This window comes from Phalacrocorax carbo, chromosome 4 (genome assembly GCF_963921805.1).
Source record: "Phalacrocorax carbo chromosome 4, bPhaCar2.1, whole genome shotgun sequence".
Lineage (NCBI taxonomy): Eukaryota > Metazoa > Chordata > Aves > Suliformes > Phalacrocoracidae > Phalacrocorax > Phalacrocorax carbo.
In genome coordinates, this window is record NC_087516.1 from 3,782,875 (window position 1) to 3,809,222 (window position 26,348).

General features: G+C 46.9%; 1 protein-coding gene across 1 annotated transcript in view; it reads right to left on the reverse strand.

Moving 5' to 3' along the window:
* Positions 1–254: 254 nt before the first annotated feature.
* ADRA1D (adrenoceptor alpha 1D) overlaps positions 255–26,348 on the reverse strand; it is a 51,948-nt gene continuing 25,854 nt past the window's right edge. The window contains exon 2 of the mRNA XM_064448878.1: positions 255–4,784. Coding sequence (XP_064304948.1) covers positions 4,216–4,784 — 569 coding nt within the window. The 3' untranslated portion in view covers positions 255–4,215. The remainder of the gene's footprint in view (positions 4,785–26,348) is intronic.

Sequence of the window (26,348 nt, forward strand, 5' to 3'; positions counted from 1 at the left end):
CTCCTGGGAGCATCTCGGAGAAGGCACAGCTGGTGAGAGCCTTTCATCTCTGTGTGGCACAAAGCTGAGAGAGTCCTCTTCGAACTTGTTTTTGTCGTAAATTCTTGCATGTGGGAGCAATTATCCTCATAAAATTACCAAAAAATCTTTGAGAAAAAAACAACGGTGGATAATTTGCAGGTTTTCCTTCCTCCCTCCCTCATCCCCTACAACCCCTGTTTTTGGAAATCAGACACAGCAACAATTCACAGCAATGTTTTAGACAGGTTTGTGCATGTATTTGGTACAAACAAACAAAAATATGTGCATTCTGTTTCATAGAGCTTACATCAACCTGATGGAACTTGAATCACAGAACAGAAATACTCTGGCTAATAAATACATCTGGGGATGAAAAATAAAAATCTATACATAAAAAATTCCAATGTCTGCTAAAGAAAATGTACACTTATATACACACTGTAAACAATAGTAATGCAACCCAACTGCAGTCCAGCTCAGGCTGACAGGGACCTTCCTTACCCCTTAAATAGGACTCATGAGAGTCTACTGACATAAAAAGCTGCTGTTCACCATCCTGCACACTCGGTTTGTCGAAGCAGTGAGGTCTGATGATGCAATATTGACACAAAGCCAGCGCGATGAGGTGGGAGCTGCTGGATAACCAAGGTACGGGTGCTTTGGGAAAAGGCCTGCTTGGCAAATTTGGAGAAATGGGACCATACCCTCAGCTAGTCACACTCTTGTGGGTCCAGAGAAGTCAGCGGGATCAGACCAAATTTACCTCCTGAAGGTCTGAGCCCATTTTTCCAAACTTAGGAGAGCTTGGAGATCGAGGGAATCAAAGACAAATGCACATTTTTAGACACTCAGGTCATATTTCATACAACATTGTCCTTCCTCCCCTGCCAGCAAAGGCAGCCCTGTCTACTCTAAATGAAGCTTTACATGTAGAGCCTCAGAGTCCAGCCCTGGCATTGCCTCTTGTTGCAAGATGTTAAATGACGGGGCGGGGGTGTGTGTGGTGTGCTTGGCTTAGGTAAGAAACAAGTATTTTGCCTGAATGCAGCACAGCAGAGCTCAGGACTTTCCTACAGCACCTTCTAGGGCATCTCTCAGGGCTTGATCAAAGGCAGACACAGCTGCAATGGAGGAAAGTAAATGAGCCAAAGTTCGGGCATCATTTATGTGTGTGTATGCATATGTGTGCTTAAACAGACCTTATCCACATTTTCTCCCTTGTAGGTCTGTAAAGAATTGGGATGGAGAGGCAGGAAACCCCCAGACTAATCTTTCTTTCCCTTCTGGATGCTTTCAAGGGGCTGGAGGTTGTAAATGTAAATATTTCAAAATTGGATTAAAAAAAAAAAAAAGAAAGAAGCGTATTTGAATGATCAGGGACAAGTGTAATCAATGATTTCCGCTCATTCTTGGGAATAAATGGCTTGCCAGCAACTGCTAAGAGGCCCTTCAAAGTCCCCATTTATAGCAGGATGTCTGCTGTTTTGGAAATGATATATATATAAATGTAGTAACGTGTGTATGTGTATCTGTATGGCCATGGATGCACACGTTACTGTATGCTGTGGGTGTCTGACTGTGGAAAGACACCAGAAAAAGCTTCTCCTGAGCATCAGAGAGCATTTAACGGTAAATGTCCATCTTCCCCCTTGACTAGACTTTCACTTCTGATTATATGTGTATCAGCTCATCCTAAACTGCCCCCAAATTGCTTACATTATGGACTTGTGTGTGCTAAACCTGCAAAGCAGTGTCACCAGGGGCCAAAAATGCAGGTCTGGGTGCATTTACTCCTTCCAACAGTGGCGTGTGTGCACATGCATCCCAAGAGGTGGGTGGACAGTGGGAGGAGTAACCTTCCAGGAGGACCTTCAAGGCATTTCTGCTCTTCAGCAATGGTCCTCTCCCTGATTCCTTCTCTGCTACTCCCCAGTGCCAGCAGTGTGCTCTCCCATCAGGATTGCAAAAACACCCAGGAAGCCAGTGGCAGCCGCAGTCCTTCCACTGCAAAATGACTGTCTGTGTCAGCCCATCATCACTGTGGGGTCTTGCTTTCCTTGAAGGCCAAAGAAATGGGGAAAAAAGAGATGCACTTCCTCACAGAGGTTCCCACGGCATATTGGGCCCTTGCTTTGGTAGGGCTGAACCTCTCAAGCTGGCAACCTCTGGCTGATTTTGCAGACGCTGGCAAACATGCAGCAGTAATGAGACTGGGTTCAGTGTAAGTGCAATGCTGCCCATGTGCCTTGGTGGGATGTACTGCTGGGAGGAAAATATTCAGACAAAATCTGCAGGTCTTCATGCAGAAATTCATCCAGTTTGGGGTCTGGCACTGAGTAAAGGGCAGAAGGGTGTTAAGGGTGTTGAGACAGGGCCAACTCCAGATATCATATCTTAGTATGCACTGTATGAAGAAGTAAAAATTAAAAGAAGTCCAACTTTTCCTCTGTTTTGATTTCCTTTAAAGCAAATGAACAGCATAAAGAAAGGTGTCATTCTTTTTTATATCCCTAGTAGCCTTTCATCTCCTTTTACAGCCATGCTTAAGAGGATTAGCTTGATGTGCTGTAGGCACATTCATGAAAGACTCCTAATGGGTTTGGGGGACAGTGCTAATGTGGATGAGTTTCCACCCAGGACACATTCAGTGTCATGTCTCCACCTCTCAACTTTGTGTTGCTGTTCTTTACTCACCTGGCTTGAGACACTGCATCTCAGATCCAGACTTTGCCTCCATCTCCTATGTGTCTCATGCCTCTGCCCTCAGCTTAATCTAATGATGTCTCTTTGTGGCTCATTGCTTGTCTGAAATTAGATAAAACCAGTGCCTGAAATACATGGCCAAGCAGAGTTTGGGTGACTGTGGGCATGGGGTGTGTGAACTTGGTTGAGATGAGCCTGTTATGGCTCCAGCCTCCCTGCGGTCCCCGCAAGAGCCCATGGTGCCCTTCTGAGGGGACCTTACACTCTGGGGCTATGAGAAGAGCGAAACACCCCCTTACCAACATTGCTTTACCATGTTAGTGGGCATAACCAAGGGCAACTGTTGTTAGCCACGGAAGGTTTTGATGCATCAGGCCTGTGGGAAACCACTTGTGGGAAGAGTCATGAGCATGACCCTGACCAGGGAGAAGATGCATCTACACAAGGGAGCTCCAAGTGCATGTCAGCTCCGTTTTAGCTTTGACTCTATGGGTAGTAGAAAGGTGCCCCAAACTCAGCCATCTTGTCTTTCCTGAGCCACCGCGTGGGTTCAGTAAGGACCTGAGTGAAGCCCCTAGGATGCATCTTTATTCCATGCTGAGAGAGACAGCAAATAAGAGCAAGAGGGGGATATAAGAAGGCTGGGGATGGCCAACACCAAAAGGAGTTCCTTTCTTCTGTATCACAGAGGTGTGTGCACTAGAGGAAGGTGGGTTGAAAGTATTTCACTGGAAAGTGAAATGAGAAATGCATCTCAGATTGGACTTTGAGAAGAGGCCCGCACACACGTTGGCATCAGTGTACATATCTGGACTGCTCTTGCCTAAAACCAGTTTACATGGAAGGGGCAAAGCTGTGTGATCACTGCAGACATGATGGCTGAGAGCCAGGATGTCCTGAACCCTGGTTGGGAGAACCACAATCTGCTCACCCACCAAAGCAAAGGCCTCGGCTGGAGGTCCTGCCCAGCCCTGTAGACCTACAAGCTCCCAACCTATTATCTAAAGGATCAGCTGCCAGCTACTGCTCGGCAGCATCCTTTCTGGGTGCTGCCTCTGGATGGAAACGTGATCACATGGACTAAGGCAGGGTTGGCATCTTTTGGGGTTTGATCTTTCTATTAGATTCTGTGGTGGTGTTTTTAAGGCAAAGGAGACATCCTAGTTTCCCTTAATTGCACAGCTTCTTCCAAAGTCAAAGATAACCATCCTATGGAGGAAACAGCTCTTGTCCTAAGGCCATATCCACCCCACATCTTCCCCTCCTGCTGTGGCTTATTAAAATGGGATATGCCATTGGCTCTTATTTAAGGAACCCATAATTGCAGAGAAGGAGTTGACCTCCATGTGGGGGATGCTTGTATAACCTTTGGGCAACTGCATTTTATACCTGATTGCTGCTTCCAGTCTGCCTGACAGACCCACAGATGGTATCCCTTCATGTTTCTGCTAGATACCTCAAAAGAAACCATCAACAGCTGTCCCAGTGGCTTCAAATATCTGTTTCTCGCAGCCCACAGCAGTCTGTTAAGTCATAGGTTTGATAGTCAATGGTTTCCGCGAAGTCATGGGGGATCCCGATAGAGACAGACTCCACCTCTGTTTTGTATGTGGCTGTCACCCCCCCTTTGCTGGAGCCACCCCGGATTTTATTAGAAAGGCTGTTCATCTTCTCCTTCAGCTGGGTGGATGCTGGTTTCTGGAAAGGAGTGAGCATTTTCCAGCCCTTGAAGCTGAGTGTTCGCCTCTTACTGTCTCTCTCCTGCAAGGAGGAGTTAAATATGAATGAGCTGTTCAGGGTGTTAATCCTGGGCCTCAGGTCTGTCTCAGAGTCTTGCACTGAGCTGTTCATGGAGGCTCCTCGCCAGTGGTGGTCATAGACACGCCAGATGGGCCGTCTTCTCCGGTGGCATTGGCACTTGAGCAGCCTGATGAAAGCTCTCTTGAACTCTTTGCTGGAGCATGGGTAGATGATGGGGTTCACACAGCTGTTGAAGTATCCCAGCCAGAAGATGACCTTGAAGACCATTTCGGAGGGCTTCAGAGATGGGAAGAAAGAACCTTGGAAGAGATTAGAAGAGTCATGGTTAGAGGAAGGGGAAGGGTATGGCAGCGCAGGGTAGCAAGGGCGGTGGTCAGTCCAGTCTGAAAGAGGCGAGACCTGCAAAAAATGTTGAAAGTGTGACTCTGCTATTAGGTCCTTGGATAACAATGCCATTGCCACCAGAGCGAACATCTGACCATGCAAGACTGCAAGGCAACAACCTTTAAAGTGATAATGATGGATAATACTATATCTTTGCCAGGAGCCTCCGAGCCCCCACTGCAAAAGGGCTCCTAGCAATGGACCCAGCACCCTCAAATACAGCTGTGAGCCATCGTGGGAAGCCCATACAGCTTGGACAGAGGCTGTTATTTGTTGCAGGAGCTACACAAGTATGAGGAGCAGTGGGGATGGAGGATTTTTCTCATGCCTCTCTCCAGATAACTGTCCAGCTAATGCCACCCTCCCTGATGACTCCAGCATGCACTGTGTTTTGAAGAGGATCCTGGTGCAGGAACCCAACAGCCCCATGTCCAAACCTGTTTACCTCACTGGAGGTTCAGCTGTCCTGCCCTGAACTGATGCAGGAGACTTGCACCCAAGAGCTATCTTCCATAGCTGGGAGCTGGGCTGCTTTCTGTGACCCTATAGCAGGGGCTGAGGGCAGCATTTTGGGGAACAGGTTCAGTGGTCCCCATGCCTTCCTGGTTTATCTGCACAAGGCAGCCAGGCCCTGTCCCATTCCAGATCAGACAGAGAAAATTGTTGCTTGGCTGGTTTGCATGGACTGGTTCTTGGTCCTGCCTCTTCTTACATGTTGCACCGCACATTTCACCACTGCAACGTAAAAGGATGGATACATCCATGTCACCTGCACTGATGGAAAAGCAACACCCCTTTGCCTCCTACACTCATATATTTTGGGTCATCATTGTCATACACCTGTTCAAATTTTGAAGTGATGCTAAGGTGGACACTTAAAGTGGGCTCAGATAATATCCAGCACCCCAAACTTGTGCTTGCTACTTGTAAAAGCTCTTTTGTCCACCCCAAACCCTATTAACGCTTTTCTGCTGGAGGTTCCAGTGGTTTTCTCGATGACAAAGCTGGACATTATTTTTGCATCCAGAAGATGTCAGTGTTGCTCCCACATGGCCCCATCACTTAGCATTCCCCACTCAGATCTGAAATAACTTTCTGACTCAGCCTTAATTTCTTTTAATTTTAGCTCTGGATGACAAATCGTGCCACCATGTGACTGAGTGTTAATTTGTATTTTAGTAAATAACATTAGCTTTGGATAGCGTTATTATTTTCCCTGTGCTCAGAAGCCTGGTGTCAAAACAGTAAAACAGGTTCCAGGAGCCAGAAATTCAGGACTTACACTACATAAAAGCTCTCCAAGCTGTTTGCTAGAGAAAACCCCTCATCCAGAAAAGTCAGAGTGCTGGTTCCAGCAAAGCTTTCTTACACCCATCCCTAAAAAGTGCAGAAATTAAAGCCAGACTCAGCATTAGGTACGTGGGCTACTCCATCACAGGGATGTGTGAGAAGACAGACAGATCTCAGCATTTTCCAATGGTTAAGCAGGGAAAGCACAGACGCAGCCATGCAGCTTAAATATCTGCTGAAGGCAAACCCAAGTCGTAGGGCTGGAGTACGCGCTGTTTGTCAATATGTGTGTAAAGAGGCATTGAGTAAGGACAGTGAGCAGGACTAACATCTCTGTGCTGGAAAGACCTGGGGACTTCATGGAAATGAATGGCATTTGCAGTGTAATGAGCAGTCGCTGGTGTTGTAGCCTGTGGTTTTGAACAGAGCAATAGCACCGGGGTCAGGAGTTTTCAGAGGCAGTGCTCTCACCTTGGTTGTGTTTAATTAAAGGGTGTTATTACTTCTGGGACAGTGGTGAGCTTTATAGCTTGAATCACCACAGCCAATTCTAACCACAGCAGAAACACCACCCCTGAGTGTTTAGCCAGGAGATTTGAACACCCTAGTGGTACTATGGATAATCCCCCTTTGCATTCCAGGTAGCACCTCCTCTGTTCTCCATCTGGCCACGACTTTGAGCCTTGCCCCTTTCTCACACTGCCCTCAACCCACCACCCTGGACCTGCAGGCACCATCCGATGCCTTGGGCAATGTGGACCACCAGTGGGTTTCCAAGCCCAGCATCAATTCCTCTCCTCAGTCTCAAATGCTGACAACAGCAGGTGGATCGCTTTTCCTGCCTGGAATCACCCACTCTCCACCCTGCCCAGGGATCAGCCTTTACCCAGAGCCCTGTCCTCTCTGAAAGGGGTTGCTTGCCTCTCAGCCCTAAGACATCGCATTGTCCTAGCTTGACCCTGCCTCTGCTCAGTGTGAACGTTTGGGGCTGAGACGGGTGAAGGACTTCACTAAGCATGCAATCTTGCTCGTACTCTTGTTGGGGAGGGGTTCCATGGCTCAGTTTCCCCACTGCAGCATGGGGCTAATGACCATAATCTTTTTCACGGTGGTGTTGCGAACTCTGTGTAATGTGCACTGGGTCCTCAGAGGAGCTGCAGCTTTAAGTAGCATTTTTTAACTTTAAGAGAGAGGAAAAGAAAACAAAAAGCTACGGTAACAAAGCAAATAAAAGAAGGGTCTCTTTAGAAATGAGACTAGTAATTCCTGCTTGAGCCAGGCTACTTAAGAGATTGGTGCTTGCTTAAACAGCCTGATGGCTGTTAAAATAATAACTTATATCTAGTGTTTAGTGGTTCATTGCACAATGCGGTTTCTGTACTCCATGCTTTGTCTTTTGCATCCAGATAAAAAATACAAATTGAAAAGGAAAAAAAAAAAACCACCCTATGAATTCCCTGAATTTCAATTTTGGCTGTTTTTCACCCGTTAGAACCTTGTGTACATCTGAAGACAAGAGACTCATTACCATCCTCATTACCATGCAAATAAGCGTGCCCCTTGGAAGAGACGTGTACTGAGTGCATCCATAGTTTCCTCATTTGATCACACTGGGATGAACAGAACTAGGCAGGGAGTCCCCACAACAGGTCCTTGGCTGGTAACTTTGTACTCGCTGAAACACCAGCCTCTCTTGATAGGCTGTACGTAAGGAAGAGTTGCAGGCTCTTATTTAGGGAATGAGTAAAATATGGAAAAAATTAGCTCTTGCTTTCATGCACACAAGTACGCAACAACATTTTGAGAGAGGAAGGGTTTCTGAACTGGGTTTTGTAGTGGTTACTATACAGAAGCATGGATGTTAGGACATGTGGAAGATGGTACTGAGTAATGGACACTTGAAGAACTCAGGAAACACAGTGAGATGCTTCCAAGGTCCAGAAATAGAAAATGGGAGTAAGGCATCAGGTACAGCAACACAGAGTATAGCACCAGCACTTTAGCCCAATATCTCAGAGCACTTTTGATGATTTGGCCCAAAAGCATCAAAGCCAGAATGGGGCAATGTCAAAGACCATTCCCAAATATTGTAGGACCTGTGTCATAGTACAAGTTTATGTAATCTGGTCTTGTTTCATAAAGGAGCTCTTCCTACTCACCTGAAATCCTCCCTCTGGACACCTCTCCTGGGCATCCAGCTCAACACTCCATGGCAAACCTTGGTGCTACTGTCCAAAGGAGGAGATGCTGACACCCACCCTGGGGATACCCACCCGTGGGGTGGTCTTGGTGAGCAGCGACACCATAGCATGTGTACTGGGATCCAGCAATGCCCTGTCACGCTGGAGAATCTGGGACCCCGGAGCCCTTGCAGGGAGAGGACAATGGAGACACGGCTTGCCCTTGCTCTGCCTGAATGGGACTGCTGCTTTCGGGGGTAGTGCTCTCAGCAGGGAAGTCTCCACCCAACATAATAAAATCCCTGGGGAGTAGGGACAGACCTCTGAGCTGCTCCTTCTCCACCCTGACTGCAAACACAGTGATGCTCGCTCTCCTGGTGGATGGAGGATCCTGGTTGTATCGCAGTGTAGGACGCTCCCAGGTAGGGTAGGATGCAGAGCCTTGCCCTTCATATTTCCCACTGCCTTGTTGCGAATGCTCCACAGTGGCTTGTGGAGGTCCTGCTGAGAACTTTGTCTTTGCCTAATAAATAAAAATTTTATAATAATACTGCTGGGGGGCTTGAAAGTCATTTTGGGTCTTTATTCCTTTCATCATTTTATAAAAGGTTATTCCACATCTTACAGAGTCTGAATTCTAGTGACAGAGCCGGGTCTGAGCAAGGACTGCAGGTCCTGTTGTAACCCTAGATAATTATCTCCAGGATCATTAACAAATTAAGAAAGCTGCAGGTGAGCTCGGGGAAAGCTGCCCCCATCATGCAAAGTGGCTGGACTCAGTCTAAACATGATCACAGGATCACAGAATCAATGAGCTGAAGACTGAATTTCATTTTTTTTGGTGGTGCCAAAGTTGAGCCAATAAAGTATGTGCTCTGAAGTGAAAGCAAAAAAGTAATTTATTTGATGTTCTTACAGTGTGTGTGTGTGTACAGGATGTGCATATGTGTTTGTAGGCTGTGTGTGCACCTACACATTTTTTTTTTCCCCTTAGGTAAAGTCACCCTGCTCCTATCTGGGAAAAAAAACCCAGCCAGCTACAAATCTCTGAAGCCATGGGCATGCTCCCCAAAGCTGTGACACCAGTGTTGGGTGGCTAGTGGCGCAATCTCCCCTCCACACATCTGGATGCATATCCCTTTATTTTTAGGTTGTTTGAGCGAGGACAATGTCATGATCTTTCCTTGTCTGCACTTCTCCACCCTGCCCTCCCCATGACTCACTTGAAGGTGATATCACTGGATTGTTTGGAGACTTGCTAGTCCCAGGGTTCAGTGCTCAAAAAAATAAAGCAAAACAAGAAAAAAGACAAATGCACAAATGAAAATGGACCCAGTCCAATCTAAATTCTGGCCCCAGCTCCCAGTATGCGGCCAGAATCTGTGAGCAGGCTTGCTTTCTGCCGCAGTTGGCAGGGGCACCTTTGTTTTAAAAGGTCCCTGCTTTACAGCATGTCCTGAATAGCCCATGGCATAAAAACGCTGCAGACATGATAGCAGGTGGGAAAAACAAAGTGTCAAAGCCATGCCCCAATGCCGTCCTACCATGAATGAGAAATGCAAGGACCAGCAGGATTGTTCACGCTGACAAGGGGCCTTCGCTGTTGCTTGGTGTGGGCTTTGTATGAGGAACAGCCTTGGGCAAAAATAGCTTATGGAGAGCTAGACCTTGCAGGAGTTGGTGGAATGCCATGGAGAAGGTAAACAGGGAGCTATTATTCACTGTCCTTTCCACTACAAGGGTCATCACGGGTGATGGAGACTAGTGGGTGGCAGGTTAAAAGCAAAGTAGAGGAGATGGTTCATCTCACAGCATGTGGCTCAGCTATGGATATCCCTGCAGTGGGAGGCTGTAGATACTAAAAAATAACTGGCCAAACTCGTGGAAAAGAGTGCCAAGTTCTACCGAGGGGCAAACAACTCTGTTCCTGAGTTAGGAAACTCCAGAAATCCATATATAGGGTTAGGCCCATGGCGGGAACATGCACCACATCATCTGAGCTTCTCCTGCATGTGGCCTCCCAGGTCAGGAGGAGTCTGAGGACTCCCTTGGGACATGTCAAAGCAGCAAGTCAAAAGGATTGCAGCTGGTATAGGAAAACCCTGATGTAGGAGGTACTATAGCTGCCAAAGCTCACTGTGGGGTCTCCTGGGCAAAGAAACAGTCAGTCTCTTCCTTCTTTTTTTCTGGCTCTCACAAAGTAAATTAACGACATCTGGTCCAACGTAATAATGAGCTGCTACTGTCTGCTCATTACCCAGCTTGCATCCCTCCTTGCCAGCTCCTTTGTGGGTCCCATGATGGACAACCTCCCCGATGCAGCTGCCAAGCTATGGGAGAACAGGCTGGATATCAGCAAGAGCTTCTGCCTGTGTGTGGGACTGGGAGTCTCAGCTTCTGACCAGTCTTTCTCAGCCTTCTCCTCCATCCTCTATTGACTATTTCCACTGAGCAACTCCAGGCATTTCAAGGTCCCTAGAGGGATAACACCTCCTTGCAGCTGGTGGTGTGTCTTGGAGTGATGGGGGACTTCACTGCCCTCCTCCTAGGACAGATCCAAGAGCTGCTTGGCATAGGGAGGAGGACAGCATGTCTGCAGCAACTCCAGCATTTTCCCTGGAGGCTGATGGTGTTGGGATATCGGATGGAATTCCTCAGGCCTGTGAGCCTTCCACGTGACCCCATAAGCAATGTCACAGATAAGCGACAGCTTCCGTCATGCCAATGAAAGCCCTGACGAGCCTCTGCATGTAGGCATGACTGCTTGCTCCAACTTCCACATCCTGATCCGACTGGGAAGAAAAGCACGGAGAAACAAACCCTCCCCTGCCTACTGCTGCCCTTCTTGGCAGCGTTGCATTGTCCCAACTTGATGGTTGGAGAGACCCTCCTGGAGAGCCCCAGGCAATGCCAAAGCCCACGGTGCGGTGTGCATATCTGGCATGTGGGGTCCCCACGGGGAGGGAGGGCACCCTGTGGTGTGGTGGGGCTCAGGGAATCATGGTTTAGGCAGTGGGAAGGTTACAAAGGCAGGAGAGGCCAGCCTCAGGGGAGAGTTGAAGGCTCTGGAAAACACCAACAATCTCAAGCAGGATCTCAAATTTGAGGACTGAGTGTGGTTTGCCTGTCAGCAAGAGGAGGATAATGTGGCAGAGCCTTGTTCTGGTAATTTACTAGTCTAATTCACAGTGCCCAAACCTGTCCCCTAAACTCTGGGCAGTATGGGCCTAGTGATGCCTCCAAAGCTTCCCTTTAAGTTGTAGCATGTCAGTAGGACTGGCTGAAATTGCCCTTCATTCCCCTCTAAGCTCACATTGGAGCTTTTCTCAAGGCAAGCCCATCAATCTGGACCACTAATGGGTGTTGTTGCCATGAGGATGCTTCTGAGGCATCAAATTTCCTGAAAATTGTGTGTATCTTCTGTGAGTCACCTAACAGAATTTAGGTACCTGAGCAGGTCCCTGAACTCCTCTTGCAGTCAATGGTTTTGTCAGTAGACTGTGGAAAGGAGGCAATGATACATCTCATCCTAGAGTGTGAGCTTGTACTGAGCAGGTGGATCACACAAGGTCTCAGGTGTGGACCCAGACTCCTGGCTCATGGGCATCCACACCATCGGCATCCAAGGTAACTTCTGATGGATTTCACCCTTAAGTCACTTCTCTCTCAGGAGGAATCTCCAAAACCTTCCATGCATCAGTTTCTCTCCTGTGCAGGATAGGACTTTCATCACTGGAAGAATTTCACCAGAGCGCATCCCATAGTGGCAAAGTGAAGAGCCACGCAGGTACTTCTGCAGTCTCCTAACATTGTCCCAGCAGGCTCAGCACCATTAATTACCTCCATATGCCCTCATGCCACGCCACAGGGCATGCATTCAAAGTATCTGTTTCAGACTGAAGCTACACTCTGGCGGGCTGCCACACAACACCTCCAGCTCTTCCAGAGATTCATGACTCCCACAAGAGAATAGTTATGTTGTAGGACCACTGGCACACTGCATGGGGTCCAAGAGAGGCTTTGGGCCAGGTGCTATAATTACTCTGTTCTAGTTTGCTCTACAGCCCTTGCCTGGGTGGGAGGAGGGTGGCTTATGACCATAATCTGGCTCTTTTTTTATTTGCCTTTTTTTTTTTTTGGCAGCATAGATGACCCTTAATAGTTAGCTTTGTTCCTGAGAAAGTTGTAGCTAAACTTGTCATTTGCTAGGTACCATTGGCAATGTGCTTATGTGATACTATAGACAGTGAAGGGGCCCAAAGAAGGTTCAGTATCCCAAGTTTCTTGGGAGGGCACTGACCCTTCATCTGGGGAAATGCAGCAGAAGCAGAAAATCCCCAGAAAGTCATCACATTCACTGCATTCTTCTTCCAAGGACCTGGATGTGCCATGCTAGCACCATGCGCAAAGTTTCATTGCCTTGATCGGAATATCCTGCTTTCCATCTTTCATTAGGGATCTCTAAAGAAGAAAGTTGTACTCAAGGTAATAAAAGAATAATTAAGAGACTGTGATCTGCTGCTGCACAGGGGTTGATGGATAGATATATAGAGCCCAGGGTCTGTAGAAGGGACAAGAGGGATTCTCTTGTTTTCCAACTCTGTGGCCCTGCGGCATGGTGAAAAAACATCCTTTTGAAGTGTATGTGTCAGCAGGATGAGGATAGAGAGTTTTTCCGTGTTTTTTGATTTTTAACAGGAGTTCTGTGGACCCTACTCAGGCAGGACCAGGCAGAGGAAAGGGAGAGAGATTTTGAAACCACTCTTGGGCTTGGATACTGAAAACAAAGCTCACTCTATAACAAAACGTCTAAAATGGTTAAGGCAATGCTTTCACAAGGGAATGAAGAGCAGAAGCAAATATCTCCTTTGCATGTGTGGAAGGCAATGTTAGCCCATCGGCTTTCTCATGCCTGTCATGAAGCCAGGACAAGCTCTGAGGACTGCTGCTGATCATTAGTCCTGGGCCATCTGCAGAGCTTGTCATCATGAGTTCTTGGCTTGCTCTGTGGTGAAGAGCATGGATGGGTCAGCACTGAAAGGGGACTATATAGAGGGTCTGGTAGCCCCAGGCTTAGTATTAGACATTGTTCTCTCCATGCCCTCAAACCATGCTGTCCATTAACTCACCTCAACACTTCCTGGCCCAAGAGTAGCCTTTTTAGCTGCTTGGTTCATCCTCCAAGAAGAAGGGCTGGGCAGCAAACTCAGAGCCACAGACGAAGCTGAACACAACAGGGTCAGTAGGAAGATGGGATTTGAAAATGAGTCACAAAATTAAAAAGAAGACAAAGATGTAGGCTTTTTTCATCTGGTTTCTAGTATAGAGTCCCTTAAAGGTAATATTTTTGCAGTGTTTCTTGTGCTTTGGAAAGATATATATGTATCTAACTGCATATTCCTTAACGATTCACAGATAATAGCCTGACTCCAGCCCCAAAGGGGACTTTAAAACAAATCTTAAAATCATGGGATTCAGCAAAAGGACATAAATAAAACTACGGGGGAAAAAAAAATCTGGATGATTGTCCAATCTGGCAAATCCAAAGGGAGATATCAGGAAGGTTCTTATTTGCCAGATGCAAATGAAGAAAAAAAATAATGTGTCTCCTGAGAGAAGGAAAAAGTCAGGGTGACTGAGTTGCATGTCAAGAGCTCTTGTCTTGCTGTCTGAGCAGGAAGAAGACTGGAATCCATGTGCTGATGTTAGAGTGAGCACAGCAGACACCACAGTGAGATTCTTGCCTGGCTGGTTAAACAGAGGAAACACTCTTGGGGCTGTCTTTGAAAAGAAAATTTCCATCTGGCTCAGGATCTGAATGAACACAATGGCTGTGCGGGGTTGCTAGGTTCCCTCCAGGGCTCTGCAAAAATCAAGTGTGCCATTCAAGAGAGGAGCACTCCCGTGGCTCTCCGTTAAGCAAACACGGAGCGTCCTGAACACGAAGGTCTTGCTGCATCTGTGCCTGGGAGTCTCTTCTCTGCATGATGGCATCTCAGGCACACTTCTGGGTATGACCAGCCTTCAGGGAAGGGAATGATTTATGGACAAGCTGACTGGCTGCCACCTGCAGCAGGAGTAAGCCGTAGGTAGAATGTGTCATGGGCAAATACCCAATCATAGGCACAGACTGTAAATAACAATAAGCAAAGATGCTGCGTATTCAAGCCCTGTGACTCAAACAGTTTGATGATGAGCTGTGTAAGTTCTCAGCCATGGATAACTTTGTTCTTAACTAATGGCTTGTATAATGCTCTCTTTTAGTGGACCATGACTCCTTGCAGTAGGAGGCTATGTCCTTAGCTTCCTACTTGCATTGCTGTCTCACTGGTGTGACTCGGTTCGTTAAACATAGGAGGCTAGTGCCATTTTAGACACCCCTGTTTACCTTGGTCTACTGCTAATGTTTCAAAAGCGTGTGGGTCCTCTGTTATCTCATATCAGCCAAATCTGTGCAGGTGCCTCAGAGACCTATGGGTGTTTCAGGTGGCACTAGAGACTGGTGTTTAGGCTACTGAATTGAGCCCTGGATGTCTGGCTTGTAATCTGGACCAAGTCCAGCTCAGCAAGATGAATCTCATATGACTGGTGACAAACTACCTTGGACTTTGACCTATCTATCTCCCAGGCAAAACTGTGCTATGCCAAGTCAGTGTCGAGGCCACAAAGACCTTTAATCCAGTGCTTCTATGCATGGAGAAGCAAGGGTGGTTGGCTACCATTACCTCCTTGCTTTGGAATTGTGGCAAGGTGGTTTGGGAGCACAGTATGACACCCACACACAACCCAAAAGTCTTCCTCTCCTCACTCTGTGACATGAAGAATTGCCTCAAGCGATCCCTTTTTAGGAGACACAAGCAGAAACTACCCAGCAACACAGGACACCACTATCATCAGTGCCTGCTGTGTGTTTCTGTTCCCCTCAGGATGAGCTGGAGGATTAGTCAGGAACATAAATTCTCACATGGGATTTCTCAGGAGTGGAGGCAAAGTCCAATGTGGGGTTGGTTAGGAATGTAGCCTTCACATTCCTGTCTGTCCAAAGCTCCCTGCAAAAGGAGGTGTGTGGGTTATGGGGGAATTTCTATTTCTTTTGGGGTCCCAACCAGCTTCCACCAACAATCCAGTGAATCTGTTTTTTCAGTCCTTTGCCCAGGCACCTCAATGGCTGACCAACCAGCTGAGATACTATTCTGATATACCCTGAAACCATCTTACAGGGTTTAGCTTTTAAAGCCTGAGATAAGCAGAGGGAAGAAGTGATGCTCTCAGCTGGGTGGAGGTTGCAGGCTGGAAGGGACAGGTGTTGGGAGAGGTTCCCCATAGGCCTCCCACACATGTAACGTCAAGTCAATATTAGGAAATATTGCATGACCTTCTTTGTTAAGAAAATGTTCCTTTCACAGACTAGAACTTCACAATCATCAGCTTTGTTAGTTAGAGAAATGAAAATACTGTATATAGAGGGCAGAGAACTTAATGAAATACATACTGAACTAAGAAGAATCACCAATAACCAAGGAAGAGAGCTTCCAAAAAAGATTCTGGGGAGTCAGCTGAACATTCACCACAATAATCTATCTGAGGAAACCCTAGGTATTAAGACAAGAGAATCAATGGCAAACTTCCCAGCAAGATGGGCAAGTTAGTAGAGGCACTGCTGTGACTTAGCCCTGTGATAACTCCTTTGACACATATTTCATGGAATGTCATCAAAACTTTTTTGCAAGAAAACTGCAAAAATGTTTCTTCAGCCCTTGCCATAAAGAATACGCTGCTTCTATACCTGTAAATAGTGAGTGGACATAGTACAGGGGTTTTGCAGTTGTCTGGCTCCCTTATAAACTGTTTTTCCATGAACTATTTACCAGGCTTTCATGGACCATCAAGGTCTGGAGACCATGATTTGGGAACCACTGTTCTAGACTACTAGTTCTGGCATTTATTGGCAGATACAATGGCGCTTTGTGCTGAGCTCTCCAACTGGCTGCTTGCGTGCCACTCCTTTTAATAGGATTAAACTTCCCTTTGCAAGTAACCGCTGTTCCTCTGTGGCAACTGCAAACAGAAGCTTCAACTCACCTCCAAGATAAAATGTCCCTTTCTATCAAGCTGTCTCCTCCACTCTGGTCAGAAACATTGAGAATGTGTATTTTTTCCAACCAAAGAGCAAGCTTGGGAAATCCTGTAGAAAAGGAGTGGAGGGGAATGATTCTCAAGCAAGTCATCCAAGTCTTGGAAAAACCACTGTGTTTGCTGGGTCGGACCCAAGACTACTCTTTGTTTTTCCAACTCAGAAGTTCTTTTCTCTGCACTTGGTTTTCTAAGAATGTGAACTCACCCACCCTGTCCTGTTTACAAGCTCGTAAATATGTAGATCAGATTTGGCTGCGGGGTAGGCCTTGGAAGGGCTGAATCCTGCTGGGAACACATGGCATTTTATGTACACCAAGGCCAAATCCAAGCTTCACAAAGGAAAAAGGCAATTTTTCACTGGGCCCAACCCAACCCAGGAAAAAATTCTCCCCCCAGAGCAAAGTGTGCGAGCCCTGACTTTAATTTATGTCATGGGGTGAGCAGAACTCACCTTGGGTGGGTGACCATCACCAGGACCTAAACAGAGATAAGACCATTGATCTAGAAGGATGCTGCAGTGGAAGGTTTACTTAAACTGATTGCTGGCAAAGCTGGTGTCCCCGAGTCTGGAGAACTAGCTAGTGGCGGGACGCCAGTGTTTGGAAAACACGCTATCAAGGGAGGTGTGGGAGCTTCCTCAGCATGTTTCCACCGTGCCGGTCCCAAGGACATTCTGTTTATATCAGAATTGGGCAGACAGCACGTCACCGGCCCTGGAGCCTGGCACCGCAGCACTCGCAGCCCGTGCCCCCCTCCTGGTGTTGCCGGCCATGAAGGATGCTGAATAGCATCCTCCAGAGAGCCGCACCGCTGGACCCGGGCGCTGTGACGTTGCGGAGGAAAGGGTGGGGAAAGAAATGCTGGGGGAGGTTGGTATTTTCAGCTCTGATTAAAAATCGTGACCGGCTTTGCAGGCTCAGGAGGGGTTATTCAAGATCAGCCAGCCAACTTCTTCTTTCTTTTCAGGCTTGGAGGGGAAAATCCTCCAACGCCTGCCCTGTTTCCACACCCAGCTCCAAGGCACAGCCCTTCTTGTGTTAGATTGCACGGAAAAATATGCAGTTTCTCAATGCTTGTGTTCTCTGTCTTTTTTTTTTTTTTTTAAACAAGAAGAGAAACTTAAAAAAAAAATCATATTTCTTTCTTCTTCCCCACCTGGAATTATTCATGGGAGATAGGAAAGATTTGCTCTGTCTCTCCCCAGCCCTGACAGCCAGCTGTCTGCTGATACCAAGCTCTAAAAACATTGCACTTCAAAATGAGACATTTTCCCCCATCAGAAAACAATGGGTCAGTGTAACAGGCCTCCAAAAATATAACAGGAATAGTGAGATAACAACATCCGCATCACTCCCAACAGTTCCTGAAGCCTATAACTTGAAGGCATAAAGTCTCCCATTTAATACCATATTGGTTGCTTGTGAAGGATTCCTCTTACTCGGTCCTTTCCCCCATCTCCACAGGTAGGGTCATACCATCCATCTGATGTGACTAGCTGTATATCTCTTATCTGGTTACTCAGCAGTGATACACTTAAGCCATATCTCTGCAGCTACAGCAAACAGGGACAGGATAAGGGATCGGATTTTGCCCAAGGGGTACCCAGGCTGTTAGCATGGACCCTGGCACGACTTTGGCCTGGACATGGTACAGTGAGCAGCAGAGCCGAGGGTCATACCTGCAGGCAGATCCCTGTTTGGGAGGGTTTAGCTCTAGCAATGCCAGATCCATAGCTAACAAATTGACCCTGATCCCTTTTGTTTGCTAGCACTGATGTGATGGGGGACCACACTTTGTGCTTGGTGCTGTACAAACACAGAGTGGAAGGAAAACCAGTCCCCAAAGGGGGTGTTTGCTACCTAATGCTGAGCAGGGTTTTCCTGCACACCTACAGCACACACAAGGTTTGTACCCCAGGATTTGTGATCCACAGCAATATGTCTGGCAGCGTGGACGGGAGAGACAGTATGGGTTGTACCACATTAGCAGAGGAGAGAAATTGCGATGCCCAGACCAGAGCACTCTCCAGCAGAGCTGGTGGCATGATATAGCCAAGTACAATGGTGTCAGGACCTGTCAGTAGGAAGGGGTGACAAGCTCAGAATACCCAGAGTATTGATACTTTTTGTTACCTGAGCAATCCACCTGGATGTCGTGGCTGAATAGAAAGTAAAATGGCACAGGAGGCAAAAACTGGCTGCCTGGTTTTCTTAGCCATAGAGTTGAGCCTGGGACGAGCATGAAGACAATGCTGTGAAGGACCAAGAAACATAGCAACAGACCAACCACCTTATCATGGTGGTTTTAGATTAAACTTTAGAGCCACATGGAGTTTTAAGGAGACATTTCAGGAGAGAGAATGAAAGACACTTGCTGTATTGCCAGTATAAATGCCTTCACTGGGCAATGGGATCTCTGCTGAGAAGAGACAAGTGTCTCAAAGTGCCTCATTATGGTGATGAGGCTTATTCTCCACTGACATGCTTCCTGCTCCATCTCTGCCCTATCTCTATTTCTTTTTTAATCTCTGATCCTGAAGGGAAAGGATGCAAATTTGCATTCAATTTTCATGGCAATTTGAGTACCTCCCATGAGATATCTGTCTGCCTCTCTCCCTCCTTTTTTATTAGACAAACAAGCCTTTTTGCCTCCTGTACTCTTCACTCACTGCTCAGATGTAATAGACAAGGGATCTGGGGTGCACTCATTGTCGTGATGTGGCTTTGACTCCTAATTAACTTTTGTATATGCTAATTTTTCATATTTGCTTTTCATTCCAGGGAATTGACCCTAAGTGGACTTTCCACCCCTCCTTAAGAAAGTGCTGCCTTTGTGGACAGTCCCTGTCAAGACAGGTATCATCCCAGGTGGTTATTATCTCCTCTTCTTCCACCATCACCAACTGGTTTCTGACTTGCCACCTCCCTCTTAGGAGACTTTGATGGGTCCTCATGTAAAGGGAACAAAAAACCCCATGCCATATATAACTTGCTTTGCTCATGTACTTCCTCCAACAGTGTGTCTAAAGGCAGGGAGTCTGGGGGTCCAACAGGGGCTCCCAGTGGATCTCCAGGATGTCTTGGTCAGCAGGTCTTCAAGCAGAGGTGTTCAGTCTAGTCTTGTGCAATGAATCTGTACTTGGGTAAAGAGACTCTACATTTGCTGTGAGACAGGACCCAGGTCCCTACAATGCAGAACCCCTACAAATTGCCTCCAGATAGTCAAACCACTGAAAAGGGCAATTTCCCTGGTGACTGAAACCATCTGTCTGAGACAATACCAGTGATATGCTTCTTCAAGACTAACAACTTGCTTGTGTCTAGAGAAAAATATCTTGTAACACTGGCTGAAGCTAGGCCATCTGATGATTCCTAACATGAATGTCATGGTACAGATTTCAAAGGTAGTTACACACTGAACTCTCATGAAACTCATGGGCATTAAGCATGGAAATATCTTCTGAACATGAGGGTTCCCAGTACCTATCCCAGCATTGCATACATTAGCAATACTGTCATCTCTGGATCTGTATTCGTGCCTGCCCTCAATAGTAGCACATGGGAACATTTTGGTGAATTGGTTTGTTAGAGGAATATCTTTCCTTCCAGTGACAGTTGATGACTTACTATTACAGCTACCTCGCTCACAGAAAGGCTGTCAAGGCTGTTGGCAAAAAGGCATGTGTGATCCACCTAGAAGCAGCATTTCACAGAGCATTAATAATAACGACACAAGCTCAGATCATAAAAAAGCCAAGAACAGGAACAGATGAACCAGACCAAGGAAGACTGAAAAATGGAAGTTGCTCATATGGAAAATCATGTCCCATTTCAGTGGCCACAGTGCAGAAAAGAAGCCAAGGAGACAGCAAATGCTTTGAGGAGCTCTATGAGACAACACAAAGATCTGGAAAATTTGACTTAGAGCATGAGATTAAAGGGTCTTGAACTATTGGCATTATCCAGGAGAAATTGAAGCGACTTGCTCATGCGTTGTGGTGAAATACAGGGGAAGCTGTTTCTGATAACAAACCCATCTTTAATGTAGACACGAATGATAGAAAATTTTAATGGCTTGAACTTATAGCTAGATAAATTTACCTTGGAAAGAAAGCAGTTATTTTTTATAGTGAGGTTATAAAGCAACAGAAAAAAGCATAACAAGAGACATGGGTTCCCTATTACTTGCAGTCCCATGTTAATGCTGAATGTCCTTCTAAGGAGAAAATGTTTTTGAGTAATGGGGGAATTGAAGGAATTATTGAATGAGGGGCTTAGGGTTGCAGTCATCTGTAAATCACAGTAGATATTTGGAGCAGTCCCTTCTAGCCTTGCAAACTACGAGTATGATTAGCAAATTCCATTCAAAAATGCAGTAGGTCTGGAATATAGAAGAGTTATAAAAATCATCATGTCACAGAGGGTCTTCAGACATGATAAGTGCAAGAACTGTTTGGGAAATAGTTGATCTGTTCGAGAAACTGCTTTAGTTGGGAATAACAGTGGACTTTTTTCCCCACTGCAAGATCTTTCCCCGGGTTTGACACATGTATGCTGTGATGTCTACATTTCTATGCATTTGATCCTAATTAGAGGGACTGACAATGAGTCAAGCATCTGTGTCAAGGGGTTTAATAGAGCCTAATGAAGGCTTTGCTTGTTGGGGATCATGTCAACATTTTATTAATTACAATGAGCTACAACGTTGGTGTTTGAGACCAGTTAGTCTCTCCACACTCCCACATCCAGAGCTAATATCCTTTGGTGTGCTAGTAATTACCCAGAGCAAACAAAGCTGGGAAGAAATAAGCACCACAGAGCATTTTCTGGGTCCTTCCTCTCAAAGCAAGCTGTGGATGCCATAAGCAGAGACCTGAGCCAGTTTTGAACAGTTGTTCAGGTCCCAGCAGCATTAAAGCTGCATTTTTTGTGCTGTTGAAGAAATCGACATGTGATTCCTTCATGCTAATACTGCTCTGCAACTCTGTGGGAGCAGCCTTGGGTGTTCTTGTGCTGTGCTGTTTGGTGCCTGACTGCCTTGCCCTGCCTTGTATTTGTGGGGCCTGCAGCCCACCTGGGAGTGGTTCTAAGGACTCCCAAAGGAGGTGGAAGAGCAGATGTATTGATGTAAAACTCTATGAAAAAGAGCTTTTCTGATAATATCCCTTTGCCCTGACCTGTGAGCTTTCACCTCTCAGTCCAGCAGAAAATGTATAACCAAGATCAAGAGAACAAAAAACCCTCAACCAACCAAAATGGCTTATTAAAAAGACATATGCCCCTTCTCCTTCTCATACTTAGTGCTTTCTCCTTGGAGACTGTCCTAAGGCCCCCATCAAAATATACCCTGTTCCCTCTCAAAGCAAGAAAATGACCTCTGGAGTGATTCTCTCCTGTGCCTTCCTTTCTGAGGTTGCATCTCAGTCTCGCAGGGACAGGTGCCAAAGGACACACACTCATTCCTGGCTGTGCCCAAATGAGGAAAATCAAACCCAGGGCAGCCCTGCCTGCAAGCACTTGGCAAACTCTGCTGGTTACTTAGTGGTGCTGGAGTCCTGCACAGCATCAGCACTAGGACTTGGGAGGCTTTGCATCCTGGCGCTCCCATCACCCTGCATTGCTTCTCTTCTTGTTCTCCATTCCATCTACCTGATTCCTCTCCTTAAGTTGTTTCCCCTTTATTTCCTTGGCTATCCTGTTCAATGCCAGCTCATGCTCAGCCAGCTGTCAGCCAGCACCCCTAGGTTTCCAGCCACAGGCTTGCCCATAAAAGATCTCAAATCCCATGGCTGTAGCACAGAAGCATCTCAGATGATATTTTCTTCTCCCTGCAGGCGTGAGCTCTGAGACTTCAGTAGTCACTACCTTGCTTCTGTCTTTGCCTTCTGCTTTGCCTTCTGCTGGCCCAGAGGAGATGGAGCTGCTCTCCTCAGTGACCCAGTTGGGGTGAATGTCACCTGGACCTCTCACTGCAAGATGCTGAGGGAAATCCTTGAGAGATGGTACTTTCAAAACCTGGCTGCTCTCTGGGTCAGACTGGGCAGCTAGAGCTGGTCCGTTTTGCAAAATGAAATGAGTATTAAGAAAAAAAATAAAAATATCTCTGATGGATTGGCCAGGATGCTTTTTGGGGTATAGAGGAAACAAACTGAAAGCCTGAATGTGAATGTGGAAGAGCAGTGGCTGGGACCTGAGGCTCTTATGTCCCCGGGAAGCATGTCAGCATAAGGCTATGAGATAAGGGGATGGCTCTTTTTCAGCTAATATCTTGAAAAGCACTGCAGGCCAACAAACACATTTCCCTCGGTGCTAGATCTCCAGCTGGAGCTGCAGTGCTGGATTTGCCCCGGATGGCTGGATAGGGGGGTGCATGAGGCTGTGAAAAATCACACCTATGTCTCGACACTCTTCCTTTCTAGGAGTCAGATCTGTCGGTCCACCCGACACTTCGGTTCTCTCTCTCACTGCTGTGCCCCTTTTTGGGGAGGATCAGACTGTTATGCTGAGAAGCCAGCTGCAGCAATGAGAGGCTTTGCAGAGTTACTCCAGCACCTCGCCTGGCCTTGTGTCCCTACTGCCTGCCAAGCAATCACTGCTGATGAGTGCCTTAATAAATATATTTTGTTCCAAGTGTACCTTGGATGCTGAGCTCTCTTTTGAGCTAAGCCTGATGACACACAGAGTGACCTCCTGGCATTTGTATCTAGAAAAAAATGAGATAAATTCCCTGATCCCAGTTCTTCCAACACTGTATATGCCGATGGATGCTCTCTCGCAATTATGCATCAGGCCACATAGCATCATTCGGATACCCTGGTCTTTTCAGCATATGCATCCGACTTCCAGAGTGCATGACCCAACATAGCAGGGAACAGGGCAGTAATTTCAGTTTGCAGCCAGACAACTACTTTGCTGTTTAAAAAAATATTGCTTTTCTAACTGAACCAAGCTTTTACTTAAAAAAAAAAAAAAATTTACTTAAAATGTGTGTGTGTATGTGTTGGGGTGTCTACATGAACAAAAAGGTGTTTGGGCTGCTGTTTCTGTATATGAGGCCCAAAACACAGACCGTATATAAGGCTTGGCACTTTTGCCTTCAGCCTTGGATATCTGGAAGTGAGGCCTTCCCTAGCATCCCTGAGTGGTTTTGGATCGTCCCATTCCAAATCACTCCACTCCACAGATGAATTTTCCATGAAAGTAGGGCTTTTGTTTCCAAATCTGCACGCAGTCATTTGGCTGCCCAATGTTCAATTTCTAGGGTTGAGTCTTTTCAGGAGTATTTTTTCCTTCTACTATCCTCCAAGCTTGACAGCTCAGATTAGTTCAGCTGTACTTGCCCAGGTCTGATAACCTCTTTGAATGAACTACAAAACATCAATACACTGCCATTACTAATACCATTAAGTCCATGTCTGAGCACAAGAGAAGAACCTTGCCAGACATGGAGTCGAGCCTGGACTGAGCCTGGAACCAAGCAAACCCATTTCAGATTTGCTGACAGGTCCCTGCACACAACATCTTGTGACAGATCAAAGAATCATTGAGTCATTAAGGTTGGAAAAGACCTCTGGGATCATCAAGTCCAACCACCAACCCAACACCCCCAGGCCTCCTAAACCATGTCCCAAAGTGCCACGTCTGCACGGTGTTTGAACCCCCCCAGGGACGGTGACTCCCCCACCTCTCTGGGCAGCCTGTGCCAGGGCCTGACCGCTCTGGCAGGGAAGGCATTTTCCCTCATCTCCAACCTAAACCTCCCCTGACGCAGCCTGAGGCCGTTCCCTCTCGCCCTGTCACTGGTGACTTGGGAGCAGAGACCAGCCCCCCCCTCACTCCAGCCCCTTTCAGGCAGCTGCAGAGAGCGAGAAGGGCTCCCCTCAGCCCCCCCTTCTCCAGGCTAAACCCCCCCAGCCCCCTCAGCCGCCCCCCAGCACACTTGTGCTCCAGACCCTGCCCCAGCCCCGCTGCCCTTCTCTGGACACACTCCAGCACCTCAAGGCCCTTCTTGTCCCGAGGGGCCCAAACCTGAGCCCAGCATTTGAGGTGGGGCCTCCCCAGGGCCGAGCACAGGGGCCCCATCCCTGCCCGGCTCCTGCTGGCCACACCAGTGCTGACACAAGCCCGGGGGCTGGTGGCCTCCTTGGCCACCTGGGCACTGCTGGCCATATTGGTGTGGGAATAGATAACCAGGACTGGGCTGAGGTGCATCGGTAGTAGAAGAGAACAGGAGCAGCAAAGAGAATTAGATTTCAGAAAGCGGGTTAGAGGGTCCTGTTTAAGTCCATAACTCCCTTGAGGAGAAGAGATCAGCTTGTAATAGACATTTCAAGCTGTTATGTTGCTCAGGTTGTTTCTGAAAAAGTGCAGTTCTGAAAACTTTGCTATTTCTCTAAATTTCTTCTCCTATGAAGTCCTCTCACAGACCTGAATGGCAGCTCAGAGGAACCACAGGTTTCATTGCAGGCTCAGCAGGCAGTCGGAAGGTTGATCCTTTAGGGCAGTCAGGTCCTCTCCCCAGATGTTTGTTAACAGGGGAGGGGACTGGGGTGGATTCCTCTTGAACTCAGCTGGATTTCATCCCCTTTGTGCCAGAAAAACAAACATGAAGGAGCCAAAGATCAGAATTTGCCCCACTCCTCTGCAACCTATTTTTTACAGCCCCATGAAGTCTATGTAAATTCCCAGTTGGAAATGCATGGACAGGTGCTGTATTCAACTCTCTTCTGGAAAGGAAAGCAGTAAGCTGTTCAGCAGACATGTTTTTATTTTACGCTTAGGGAAAAACATGGACAAATGAAGAGATTGACATGTCTGAGACTTGCTTCAGTAAAGAAATGTGAATTTCAGCTCAGAGTCCTTCCTTGATAATGACACATCCATTTAAAACAAGGATAGGCTCCATGAATCCCAGTTACCTCTGGAGGTGGTGGATTCTACAGTAAAGAGCAGGAGAAGCAAGAGACCTGCACAATGTTCACCTAGGTACACACGTGAAGTCAAGGCTCACTTGAAGGTGGAGTAGTTGGAATAAATACAGGCAATGATATGGAGGGAATGGACAAAATATTTGCACAATAATAGACTTCTTTAATCTTTACATTGGACTGAAGCAAACTGTTTAAAAAGGAGATCCACCGAGTGACAGAGAGGAAGAGTAAAAGAGATTATTTCAATGAGCCAGAACAGCTGGGCCCCAGATTATCAGCGGTCTTCAAGGGCAGGATTTGTCTCACAAATTAACACCTAAATTTAGTTATCTGTATGCAAGTAAAAGGCTCAATTCCGATGCATGTGCAGAGATGCCTCATGCTGTTTCCATGACACGCAACATCCAAAACTTTCCCTTCAGGACTGGCAATTGTAACACAGGCCTACAGGAGCCCTGCCACTTTCTGAAGTAGAAATTGGAGGCTAGCTGGGACATCCTAATACATCTTTAATGGAGACAGCATGATGCCCCATATCACCCTGCATGGTAAAGAGAGTTTGGGTACCTACCTCCCATGTAAATGCCTGGATGTGTGCACCTATCTTCTGGAGCATTACTATGCCAGCCAGTTTGTCCCAGCTGCATACTCGTGAATTTGAAGCTTGCTCATGAACATCCCCACCACTGGAACAGACATTTCCATGAAAGCAAAAAAGGAAGATCTCTGGCCTATACAACAAGCTCAAGGCATGGTGTGGGAGAGGTACCTCCCCAGGTCCATTTCCAACAGGCGGCTTGCACACAGCCACCCTGTTTTGAAGGCTAAGAGAGTTCACTAACCAAGATAAAGGCTGCCATCTGCCAGCTGGGCAGGCGTCATCTTCAGTGTCCGGGAACTTCCCAGGCACTTAGTTTACTTCTACAGATGCAACTTCTCTGATA